This window comes from Borostomias antarcticus (assembly GCF_949987555.1).
Source record: "Borostomias antarcticus genome assembly, chromosome: 23".
NCBI classification, from domain to species: Eukaryota; Metazoa; Chordata; class Actinopteri; order Stomiiformes; family Stomiidae; genus Borostomias; species Borostomias antarcticus.
The window spans coordinates 7,484,053-7,497,676 of NC_140256.1; the positions used below are offsets into that span (position 1 = coordinate 7,484,053).

A 13,624-nucleotide genomic window follows, 5' to 3' on the forward strand; every position below is an offset into this window, starting at 1 on the left:
CAGTCATGTCTTAGCCCAGTAGATTTTGTGTCACACATTTGCCACGGGCACAGGTGCTGTGTGCACCTTTATACTGGGCACTGCAGTAGTTAGCATAAACTAAATGCTAGCTTTGTCACACCACAAGTCATCCATTTTAAATGAAACACCTTGTCACCCTTGATAAGATGGATGGAGAGAATACCAAGTGTTTCATACATTTTCGTCAAACAGGGTGGAAATGCCAGCATTGCGTACTAAATTGCTTATTATAGCGCCACCTAAGGGTGAATTGTGAAATACCAAGAATTACAATAGGGTTCCAGCGCTGATTGCATAGGACTCCTAACAAGTATGGAATGTTAACATTTAAAACTGAGAGAAGAATGGAATTTGCCCCCTTCAGAGTAAAATGTGCTTCATACTGTTGGTTTGTGAGAACATTCACTAATATACAACAGTATTAGAAAGACATATTGAAAAGAGATTATGTTTGGATGGGAAGAACCAAGTTTTCACCATGTGTCACCTTTGAAATGATAATAGACATTTTACTGAGTAAGCTGAGCTTTCATATAGTTACTGTAATTAGGTGGTAGTATGGCCTGTTGGTGACTTCCCATTATATTTCTGCAGTGTGTGAGTATAAGCATGGGTATAATTGCAACTGTGTTTCATTTCTGCTAAGTGTGGGGGTTTATTGTAGCTTACTATAAAAATGGAGGACTACTTTTCTTTAAAGTATTTGGAAAGCATGGCCATTGTAAAACAAATGTCAGATAGTGTATGCATAAACTGGAAACATAAAAGGAAACTATTCAAGGAAACAGTTAATTTTTTCCTATATTTATGTAAAATTTGTATGTACATAACAATGGGCAGCAATGCACTGCTGACATTCAATATTTCAGTCATTTAATTTGACAGTGCTAATATGTACCAGCAATACTGAACAAAACAATCAAAAATACAGATTTTTCAATCCACAAACAATTCTCAATTCTAAAAAAAATGTCAATCTAGATGAATAGTAACAACAAAAAAATAACTTTGGTCAAATATGATGACTATATGCAAAGCATTTCAATATGGTATACCAAAGTGATCACTTCAAATACTTGTGCAATTGAAATATGGTATAATGCATGGTGAAACACATGACATTTGGCAAATTGGCACACAGTGCAGTTTGTACACTGCAGCCAACCATTAATCTACAAATGTAGTACAGTATGCAGTTCATGTACATGGATTGACATTTCTATAATTTTTCACGTCAAAGAAACAAGAAACAAAGCAAATGGAAATGAAATTAGCAAAATCAACTGTAGTGCAGTCATTAATCGGACAAAACAATCAGGTGAAGGCAACACACTATCATACTGTTGTCAATAAGTTATTTCATGACCCTATCTGTGCCTCCTCTACTGTGTGGCTTTTAAAGCTACAATACAAGTAATTGTCGATTCTGCATTATCTACTCAATGTGATCTAATTGTTGATTCTATGATCTATAAATCTGATCAGAGCAAGAGAAAGTTCATCAATTTGAGCAAAACTCAGAAGAACAGAATTGTATCATCTTTTTACAGCATGTTCGGGGCGTGTGTGACATACATAACATGGAGAAACATTCAGTGAAGAAGGGGATCTACTGCAAAGTCCTTTTTGGAAAAAGTGGAGACCCACACCTATAACAGGAGGTTTCCATGATCATTATGTTCGGCCAGAAATGGACAATGGAAAATGTCAAAGTAGGTCTGTAAATATACAAAGATATATAGATATATAAACAAAACAATAGAAAGCCAACATTTGGGTTTTTATGGTTGTGCAAGTTCTTATGAGATGCTAAGGAGGGATTATTAGAAGATTTTCTCGAAAGCAGGACACTTGTAGGTCTTGAGTTTCTTGATGGCCTTTTTGAACTCTTTGCTGGACTTGTCCCACTTGTGGATGCCTGTCAGAAGGTACTGCTTGTCCACCTTGCGGCCCATGATCAGGTACTGGTTGCCCAGGTTGTCCAGTTGCTGGCAGGGGCAGTCAGCTCCATTCTTCAGGTATAGAACCAGCTTCTTCAGGTCCTTCTTCTTCAGGTTGCCTGTTTTCAACATCTTCTTCCTCTTCTGCAGGATCACCTTGCGATCCGTGTTCTCCCGCTTCACCTCCTTGATCTTGGCCCTGAAAGCTGCAATTAGAACAAAAAAAAACAAAAAAAGAATATAAGAACAAGAAATATCAAACAAAATGCATACATTTTTGTTTTAGCTCATGTTTTGTGTGATTTATAATATCAAATGTTTCCCTGCGTGTGAGTTAATATTTAACGTCAGTTCAAAATGCCACAGTCACATAATCCCTCAGTATGTGCAGCATACCAGGAGTGCTGAGAGGCAGGGTTACAGAGGCGGCTCAGTGACAAGAGCCCACCAGACCCACAGAACCATTAAGGAAAGATAAAGAATGTTTGAATGCTGCTGAAAGGGGAAATGTATTCGATATCAGACTCACCCTGTAAGGCCTTGGGGCTAGTTATGATAAGAAAAGTCTCTCTGTCATGGATATGATTCAGAGGCGGCATCCAGGTATGGGGAAATGATCTGTCTACCTTCTCTGTTCCTTTCACTACACAGGAATGTTCAAATCACGTCCTGTGAGCCCTGAGCACCTCCAGAGGTAACATGACGAGGGTGTTTATCCCCACAAATAGCCCTCTCTTGTGGGCTGATAGAAAATGATTTCTGCAGCCCAGTCAGACTTACTGCAGATGATTTTAGGGTTAAAAAAAATATTTTGAAAAATGTGTCCTACTTTCTTGATACAGTGTGTGGCCCAGTACTGACCCAAATGAACCCAAGAAAATCTCTGGATAGTACAGTATTCTTCTTCTTGACTTTTATCTCACCCAAATCTCACACTAAGCCTCTGATTTGCCATAATCGGTCTGATGTTTCACTAAACTCTATTTAACCTCATAATCTCTTTGTCTCCTCTGACTCCCCCCTGGAATAGAGCACGAGTCAACCCCATGGTGGTCCAAATCTCCACCTAAATGGCTGTGCCTTGACCCCACTCCCCACAACAGCCCCCTTGCATAGGCAGTGTGTGTGCAGTGCAGGTGGCCTTGGTTCATGGTAACATGAGAAAACTTGTGTCACATTATCTGAGGATCTCAGATCCAGATAAATTGCAGTCTTTTAACACACTTGAGATTGAATATTGCTAATTGATTTTTTATTTTTCAGAAATGAATGATACATTTCCTATATCAATGCCCATATACAGTACCTTAAAGTTAAAGCTCTTAAATGCACAATTCAAAATGTTTTTTTTCTTAACCAGCACACTAGTTTACACTTACTGTAAGTGTACATATATACAGTATGAGCCCTAAATAGGCCCGACAAGATCTCATGCCCAGTTTTAGGGTTCATCTATTGCACTTCATCTTCCCATTGCCAATTAAAGTGTAAGAAAGGAACAATCCTGCTTTCCAGGAATTAACAGTGCACATGGTAAGGATTAGGACTTTTATCCTCTGTCTCTGGTCCATGAGAGGTTTCTGTGAGGAGGCTTAGTGTTAAACTAAATCAAAATAGGCAGCTTTTATAATTAGCAAGTCATAAAAGAGAGGGCCTGGCCCACCCCTTAAACCACTTCATCTCAATAAATGAGCTTAGACTCTGTGCTGAACTTTGTTTGCACCTTGTGTTGTTTGTGTGCATAATCTCCTCAGCCAAAGTGTACAGTGACCGGTTATAGCATATGAAATGATTTAACTGTTCAGGGGGAAAGTCTCAGTTGTTCAGTGACCAGTACCTGAGGGGCAGTTGAGCTTAGTTGTTTGTCTTACTATTAATCAAATACATTCTGGGCTCAGGTTTTTGGAAGCAATTCATCCAGAACTATCATCTCACACAAGTGAGTTATAATCATTTTGCAATGTTCTTTGTTATGCTATCAGGGACAAAATTAGAAATACAGCATTAAAACAAGCCTTTAATGTGGCAGGCAATTCACAGAGCTGTCAGACATGTCCATCCATCCTCTGTGCTGTAAAGTTTGTGGACATCCAGGCCTTTAACCTTTGTCTGTCACCTTTGACCTGGTTTCCTCTCCTGGTTTAGAGGGCGAGACCGCCTTTCAGGCAGCTCAGATGGTGCCATAAACCCAGCAGGGGGCACTGAGCTGGGACCATTCAGCACCATGGAACCTGACTGTTCCGATAAGCCCATGTGATCAGTCAGTCCAGAACTGGCTGGAGCAGTTGTTTACTGCATTAGCATGGGGGAATAGTGCAACTGGCAACAACAAAGTAGGCTGTCAAAAGTAGAGAAGAGATTCAACAGAAGTACCCATAAACCCTTAAGCATGGAGATAAATCGAGGAGGACACAAAAAGTGTTGTACCATAAAACCATTAACAGCTGACTGCTGTGATGGAGCCTATTTAGGAACACATTCGTATGTATCTTTGAAGAACCAGGGAGGATTTGGGCTATCTCCAGGGTTATTTGAAATATTACTTAGAATCCCTACCCCCAACTTGATCAGTCAACTTTGAACGTATGCATGGAAGAATTATTCCCACAAAAATGTTAATGTGTTAAGATGCTATACATTCTGACATTTTTCAGATAATTTAGAATACACTCTTCAGTTGAAATTGTCCCACTCAAAACACCAATGACAGTCATAAGTACTTGGAGGAACCTTTAAGAAACTTGCCTAGAAAAATGCCAACAAAAATCCCTCTGCCAGATTGTCTTCTATCCAACCATACTTGATCAAAAACGGTCTTGCCTTTTAGTACTCAAGCATTATCAAGATCAACTTGCATTAGAATGTCAAACACAATTGTGAGATTGGAAGAAAGCATTTTTTTCTTGACTTTAAACAATAGCAAAAACACACACACACACACACATTTAAATTGTAAAAAGCCTCTCACACTTGACTTTCACAGTAAGATGTTTCCAGGGAGACCTTTCGCAATGAGATATTTCCAGTAACCAAGGTTTTTCAGGGCCAAGCAATGCTAATTCCATGTCAGAGGTGGCATACTTCAGATGTGATCAGTTTACACAGCTGAAGACTTCTCTACGCTCCCATAACTACTATGAGGCTAGATTGTTTTTAATTATTTATTAGTGGTACATTGTCAAACCTACATATTACTGTCAATTCAATGAATGGACATAATGCTTAAATACACGGTATAAAGATGAGAGACTTCAACTATGAGATTCATCTGTATTCTTATAGACTTAACATTCTTATAGATTTAACCCAAATATAAATTCATTTGCGCATATCTTTCAGCTCATTCCTATCTCGTATACATTTTGTATTTGTTTTATTTTGTATTCTACTTCGCTTTTTGCTTCAGCACTAGATTTTGCTCTTAGTCACTTGTTTTATAAAGGACATGCACTTGTGAGATCTGGCAAGTAGTAGTACACTGACGTTTCCTATGTTAAATGCAAGTAACGTAAGTTGCTCTGGATAAAATCTTCAGCTAAATGACTGTAGTGTACTTGACCTTGATGTAATGTACTTGACTTTGTTATTCTATGCACATTTAGGAGCTAGCAATAACATGTCACTGCAGGTCATACTTGTATGACAGGAGTGTGTGAGGAATAAGGCCGACTCTCTGACTCTGAGATTTAGCATCTCTTGCTAACCAACAAAAAATGGGTTGTCAGTGTTGTGAAGCCTGAATCTAATAATCTGCATTTCTTGCAAGCTGCCTCTCAAACTACTTTCAGGAAGAATGTGGATTGATGAAAGCTTAATAAACTGTCTCAAGACAAGTGTGTATGTCCAGATGCTTTGTCAAAAAAAACATAATAATCAAATCCTGCAACAACAAAAAAAAAGAAGCTAATCATAATCAAATGCTATGATAATTGCTTTCACATTGGAATTGTTCTTGTTCTGACAAACAGTCAGGGATCATCTTTCACACCACACTATCTATTGAATCATGCCCAGTCCTACACAAGCTTCTGGACAATAACAGAAGGGCTCAGACCAGCCATCTGTTTGTGAGGAGCATCAGAGAAACTTTTTTGCTCTTTCAGTATACCAATATCATTATTGCGGTATCTGATTTTGGTAGAATCAAAGTTCCTACAATGAAATCCAGATGAAAGTGTTGCTTCATGTGTTATTTGCTGGTCAACCTTTCTCAATTCTTTTGCCAAAGAGACATCTCTTGCCCATGTAAACACAACATGTTTACATGTTGACCATAAAGCCACCCACCATGGCATTGTCACACTGATGTTACCAACTTGAAACAGGCCTGTTCTGGGGGAGAGCTATGGAAGTCCCTATGGAATCGGTGATTGGCTCTACTTGCAGCAATAACAGGCTCGTTTAACAGTCATTGTCGGTCCCTGAGGTCCAGCAGCCTGGGTAAGCTCCGATGTCAAGCGTTGAAGAGATTGAAACAGGGAATCAAAACAACATCTGTCTTCATCAGAGATGAAAAACATAAGGATGTGCCACTGTCGCTTGGCTAACCGTGATGAATTTTGAGGACAGAAAGTGAAGCCTGTCTTGGCAGTGCAAAAAACAAGGGGCAATTCATTTGAATAGCATAACTTGTAGTAATTTGTTCCTGAGAACGATGCTAAAACAAAATTATCTTAATGCAATAGTTGGTCTTCCCCTGGTCTAGCCTTTGGAAAACCACCAAAACTTAGAGGCCAGCAAGCATATAAAACATTCAACACAGTGTCCTTGGCCACATTCCAATTGGATATAATCATTGTATCTAGGTGTGCTGAATAATAAAGACATGGGCTACTGTGAGCCAGATATACAAATCATTGTCTTATTGGGGGCAAAGCAGCGAAGCTGCGTAGGCCACTATTGTGTTTGTACCTTTTCTTATTATTCTTTCTTCTGCCATGGAGTTTATGGCAGCCCCTAGAACCGTATGGTAAAAAGTTGTGAAACTTGGTACGCTGATCGGGCCCAGTCCCATGACTCTTGTCACCAAGACTCATGTCCACACCTCGAACCCTCTAGCGCCACCAACGTGTCATGGTTGAAGGTGCATTTAGGCACGCAACATTTGACTCGTATGTCAGATTTTCAAAAACAAGGTACCGTTGGAATCCTTGGCTCAAGCCGAGTTCAACGCACCCTGCACCCCACGCACCCCAACTTTCATCTGCATGAAACTCGGTACGCACAATCTATAGACCAATGTCGAGAAAATCTTTACAGGGATTTTCAATATTCTAAACTGTTCGCTCACTACAGCCAATTGAATTTGCCGTTGAAGCCACCAAACAGGAAGTGGGGTCATATCTCAGCAATATTTTTATGTATCAAAACCACATTTGACACACTCATCAGAGACACTCCAATGACCCCTGTCACCAAGTCCCATGTCGATATCTCGCACAGTCTAGCGCCACCATCGTGTCAAGCTTCCTGCTTGGCCCCCATACCGCTGCTTGCAGCTATATTTGTATTAAGTTGTTGCAGCATTGCATTGACACACCATACAGTAGGATGCCTGTGTCAAGTCCTGCAGCAGTGAAATGGACCAATAGGAGTTGGGCTTACTTACTTGCATGCCTCCTGACACTTTAGACAGACCAGACAGCAGAACAAACATCCCAATTTACAGCCACAAATACCTGACAAATACTTAAGTGTCACTCTAAGTGCCAATTCATTAGCAACAGAATATATGGCCTTTAAAAGGACAATAAAGACTGTGAAATGGGTTCAAACTCTCCGGCTTTGTTTTTCTAGTGATTTTAGGCAGTTGCTCCTCTCGGTTTATATGAAAAACCAAGGAAACTGATGGTAACCCCCAGAGTGCGTCTTTCTCAAGATTGCCCAGTTGGTCAGTTGGCATATAGTCCATTATGTTTCATGAGTGGATTGGGAAAAATAAATCATTTAAATTTCACACTTTTAACACTAGTCAGAATGACAAACTACCTTGCACATTGTTTGAAAGTATGGTGAAATGTACACTTGGGTGTCTTGTCAGTACCTTAAAAAAATCTATTTGAACCATACACAGATTTGTCTTTTCAGCCATCAGACATCCAAGGAAATTGAATAGAATCATATTGATTCTCATCCAGTGCCCATGAAATATTGCAATTTTCCTCTAAACATCTAATCATCTCTCAACTGAACACATTTGTCAACCTATGACATACATGTACTAACTGTTAGTAATTACTGTAGTATTTGAGTCCTCTATCCATTTGAACCAAATCCTCAAACTTTAAACAAACAATGGCCTGACTCCTTCTTTTCTCTCACTTCTAATCTTAGTTTCTTTTGTCTCCAATAAACAGATTAACTTTGCTAAAACCAACAAAGCCACTTTAAACATTCAAAGAATGTTTGTTCTGTGCTATACTTGTATATATCATGCACAGGCAGTCATAGCTAGGATTAACTAGAAAGCGTATTACTGCAACAGGAATGGCAATGGTCGGGGAATGCATGTAAGCAATCCAGTGAGAAGACTGCCACTTTAACTTTTCTAAGCTTGTTTATATAAAGATCTTAGGAAATGCTTTGACCTTTGAACATGGAAGGGAAAAGTGATGTGTAAGATGTGTAAGCGCACAATCAATAGTTCTGTGGTGTTTGGTTATGCAATACAGTTTGTTTGTTTGTCTGTTTATTTGTTTGTTTGTTTGTTTGTGTGTGCATGCAGGTGTGCTTGTCTGCATGTGCGCGTGCGTGTTGGGAGGATCCTTACCAAACTCACTGGCACACATGTGTTCCAGCATGGCGTCTGTTTTCATTTCGTTGTCACATGGGGGGCAGATGGGAGAGTACCCTGTGGAAGGAAGGAGGGCAGCGTGTTTAAGAAAACAAGATGCAGGATGTGCTGGAAATCTGTCTCATAGAAACTGAAGTGAAAGCTGGCAGAGAAAATGAAAAAATGAGTCACATTTCCCTCTGCAACAGCACATTTCCCATCCTATCTGTTGCACATCCCTCTTGTCGATCTTACACCAATAGGAACTCTATGTTCCATGTGGACCTATGGTCTTATAAGGAAACACTTGGTTCAGTGTGGTCAATGATCAGTATGTTTTTATAGCACACTGGAACCAAAACCTGCTGTAAACACTGCTGCTGGCTACTTGCTAGATGTACCAAATGACTGGTCTTCTCAGTACTCTACTGTGGCCATAGTGACCTTTATTCCATTGTTATAGTGTGGCCAGTGCTGACCAAAAGTGTCTCTAGTTGCCTCACAGTCCTGCTGTCTTTGAATACACACACATTCAAATTTGCACACACACACACACAGGCACACACATACACACACACACACACACACACACACACACACATTGACACACTCACTGTACCTGACACTCGATTCATTCATCACTGTCAGGTATCTTTAGATGCCCAAACTGAGAACTCTGAGGTAGTTATGAATCAGACTGAAGCTAGAGTGCAGGGATGGCATCATATCCACTGTTAATGTAACAGGAGACACGTTCAAAATGATTTTTTCAATGTTATGACATTACAAATGAGGTAATAGCTGATTCTGATGTGGTAATGCCTAGAAGGGATATGGGCTAGTGACTTTCATAAATGTTTTCATGGACAAAACAGTTTAATGCTTAAGAAATTGATTGTTCCTGGTCAAACTGCTGAGCATATTTCCAGAAACAAGTTTGGAATCCCAAACTGTAACATAGTTTTGAGTGATTTTTTTGAAATCAAAATACATTTTCAACATCCACTCTCTGAATAAATCTGCAGAGTAAAACATAAAGGAATATATATTTACACACACTGAGCCTCTTGGGTTGTGGTTGCCAGTTGTCCATTACATGTGTTTGACAAAAACATGTGAAAGTTACACCCAGGTGTGAAGAGCTTGTGAAAACAAACACTGTTGACAAACTCAAAGGGGTCCTATTTTCCATTTCAACTGGTTTCTATTTGAAATCTATCAGCAGCCTGATACTACCACCCACGGGGGGGGGCACATCTTGTCTTTGTTATCTTAACTCAATGAAACTGAGTATGAAACTGAGAATGATTCATAGAATGGCATGTAAATAAATGATTAGGTACCGTGCATTGACATTTGATACCAATACACATTTTTACATGAAATAAGAGCACTATAATCTCAAAGTTTTTAATGAATAATTGTAAGATATCGATGGAATTCATCAGAGAGAAAGAGATGCATTTACTCATCTTAATGAGAGAGCACTCTTATTGGGGTTAAAACAAGACCGACCCTTTGGCCTGCTGGGCTGGGCAAACGGGTGGTTTATTTATCACTGGCGCTGACACCACACGATAACCGGTGATGTCTGGAGATGGACTGTGGATCCCTGTGTGGTCCCTGAAGCCCCAGAGGAGACTTTCTCAGGCTCCTGGGCTCCTGTCCATACCACCATGTCAGTCTCCATAACCCCCCCCTCCTTACCCCCCAGCCTACCCCCGCCAGGACGTGTCTCAGCACTGAGAGACCACCTCAGATACAGTCAGAGCTGTTGAAATGCACCAGCACTGAGGCGACTTCTACTTCATTTTCTGGAGCCTGGAATATCCACATCAGTTCACACCGCGTATTACAAAAACTATTTATGTTCAAGTTGGTACAAACAGCTGAGCAATAACACATTTTTACGGTATAATGTGCTTTAGAAATAAAATACAGGGAAGTTGATGATGGAAATTCCCCTTTTATGAGCAATGTGCATGAGCTAGTTGTACTTTCCCTTTTTTTAGACACCTCACGAAACAGAACCACCTTTTTCTCCAAAATATATTCTGATGCTTTCCAGGAACAGTCACTGGGCGAGAAAATACTCTGCCAGGAACAAGGGATTCAGAAAATCCTTTTCAGAGCTCTCACACGTTGATTCTTAATGCATTTGTCATGATTTTCTGTGTCTGCAAGTCTGGCTCATTCTACTAAATCGAGCACATCTCCAAGTAAATGGTTGGACAGTAACTGGATCCTAGCAGGTTGCACTCTTTCCAAGCATGCATAGTGAGGGATGGTGTCTGTGGGACACACTTAATTACATTTGCAGGATCAACTCTGCATGATTTATTCCAATCTATCTCCTTGGTCCCAATGGATTCAGTTCCTTTTTCTCTTCCTCTCAACCCCCCATCCACCACCACCTTTCCCCACCCCCTATTCTCTCTCCCTGTCTCTGTCCCTCTCTCTCTCTCTCTCTCCCCTCATCTCTCTCTGGTACAACTATATATAACTATACTATACCTGATGATTTTTAAGAGATCTGCTAAGAAGTTAGCATAACGCATAAAATACTAATTTTGAAACTGGACTGCCTCCTGGCATTGTCAACAAACACCTTGAATTCGATTGTTTCCATCTGGTAGGAGCATTACAATATTACAACATCACTTCTTTGTCAATAGGAGGCAACTTAATGCTCACACCATGCCGAGCTTTACTCGGAGGACAGAGAATACTTAATGAAACTAAATAAATATTTGGAATGTAAGTAATTTTTGTTTAGTTTACTGTGGGAACAAATCCAGCAGCCAAGAGCAAAATCACCCCAAAAGGTCATGTTGGTTCATTTGTGTTCAGATTTACATCTCCAAACAGAGCTTAACCCCTGAAACAACATTCTGTCACCAGAGAGGGTGTCAATTATCACAGAGTGCCGAAGTAGAGGCTGTTTGTTATCTCAGTGAAGTAGCTCTACATGCACCCAGCCGGTTCTCTGAGCTTTTAAGTAGATGGGAGTGTGACATGGTACATTTGGGGATTGTTAATTTAGATTAATATCCATTTGATGGATCATCTTGCAGCAAGAGATTTGATACACGCCAAATCAATAATATATCAATAACCAAAACTGGAAATGTACAAAGAGAATTAATTTACCAGGCAACCCCCTTTATTTGAATTCAAAATTACAAACCTGTCTACCTTTGAATTCAGAGATTACAAACCTGCTTGCAAACCTCAAACACCTTCTAACTGATACCAAGCTTTACAAGACTGACTAGCGTTCCGATGGCCTCGCTTACCTGTGGGCTTGGTGGCCTCAGTGGCGTTGGGCGCCGTCATGGCGATGCACACATCGCCCTGGGGGAACTTGTCGCAGGTGAGCATGTCCGGCCAAGGGAAGCCAAATGACTCCATGATGGGGGTGCAGCCGTCCCGGACTGCCTCGCACAGCCAGCGGCACGGGTAGATGGGCCGCTCCAGACACACGGGGGCAAACAGGGAGCAGAGGAACACCTGAGTGCCAGGGTGGCAGTTCTTGTGCACCAGGGGCACCCAACTTCCAGCCTGCTGCTTAACCTCGGCCATGGTCTCATGCTCCAGTACGTTGGGAAGAAGCATCTGGTTGTAGCCCACATTGTGGCATAGCCTCAGGTCATCCGGGATGTCCACACACTGGGGAGGCTTGCCATAGCTGCGGCCACTGTTGTACAGGTCCGATTTCCAGCTCAGATACTCATATTCAGAAGCTCTGCACATTGATACTAGTGCCAGGGTCAAAGCCAGGGGGATGATCCTCGAGTGACACGAAGGTTGCAACGACCTCATATTTAGACCAGGCAGTCTTCACAGTACACGTGAAAGGAGCTCAGAAAAGAGCTTTCAGTTGAATGAAAAGTGTTGCTCCTGGTGAAAAAAAGAAAACGGAGAAAAGCTTTGACTTGTTAATAAATGTTCTCTCTGTATCGAGTTTCAGGTTTCAATAACTCCACTGCAGCCTCCTATTACTGCAGCTCCGTTGATCGTCCTCTGATTCGACTAGCTCACACAAGCGCTTGCGAGGATAACTGCCCCTGCTCTACGCGCAGCTTGGAAACAAGAGGAGATTGTGAAGTGCGCGCTGTCCAATGGGAGAGCGCCTGTGCCTTTTGGCACTCTCATGTCAATCAAAGTGCTCAATTACCCACTGCATAAAACACGGCTCAACTTTCCCTACCCCCTTTCAATACTCTTTCTATTCCTTTGTCAAAAAACTACCTGACCTGACCTAACGACAAAACACAAATATCAGTAAAGGGCAAACTGCAGAGCGCACTGACTCGCTGATTATTAGGAAGTAAATTGTCCATCCGTGCTATGGCAAATCAATGGTACTGCTTTATAACGCTTTAATACAGGCAAATATAATCCGTGTCTCCGAATATTACAAATCATTGGCTTCAGCAAGTTAGCTTGGAAAACAATACGGCTTTTAAAAAAGTAGGCAAGGTTTTTTTGTTTTTTTTTATAAAGTGGCCAAGGCTAGCCCCCCGCCCCCCAACAAACTAATCAGATGTCATTAGGCTTAAGTAAATTTGTCTTTCCGCAATTTGTCGACTTTCTTATAGCTTTCACCAGTTCGATACGATGTGTGAAAGTCCTCAATGTAAATCATTATTCACATGCATATCATTGTCTTGTTAATGACGTAAAAACCCAATTAAAACACTCATTAGAGAACAAAACCTACTTTAAAGAAAGGACCCCCTTAAGAATCATTGTTTTAGCAAACACCATGTGACTGTGGTAGGCCTATTTCAACTCATGCAACATGTAAATTGTGAAAATGTACTTCTTTAATGCATTTAACATATTCGAAATTACAGAGGCATGTCATCCACAAAATAATATATTCTTA

At 40.7% G+C, this 13,624-nt stretch overlaps 1 protein-coding gene across 1 annotated transcript; it reads right to left on the reverse strand.

Annotated features, from left to right (window-relative positions):
- Nucleotides 1-1,844: 1,844 nt before the first annotated feature.
- Nucleotides 1,845-12,555, reverse strand: LOC311325076 (secreted frizzled-related protein 1-like; the record flags this gene model as incomplete). Its single annotated transcript, XM_084457725.1, has 3 exons — nt 1,845-2,167; nt 8,731-8,811; nt 12,030-12,555. 3 exons carry the CDS (start codon nt 12,553-12,555, stop codon nt 1,845-1,847), a joined length of 930 nt encoding a protein of 309 aa, XP_084313851.1.
- Between the last annotated feature and the right edge of the window lie 1,069 nt (nt 12,556-13,624).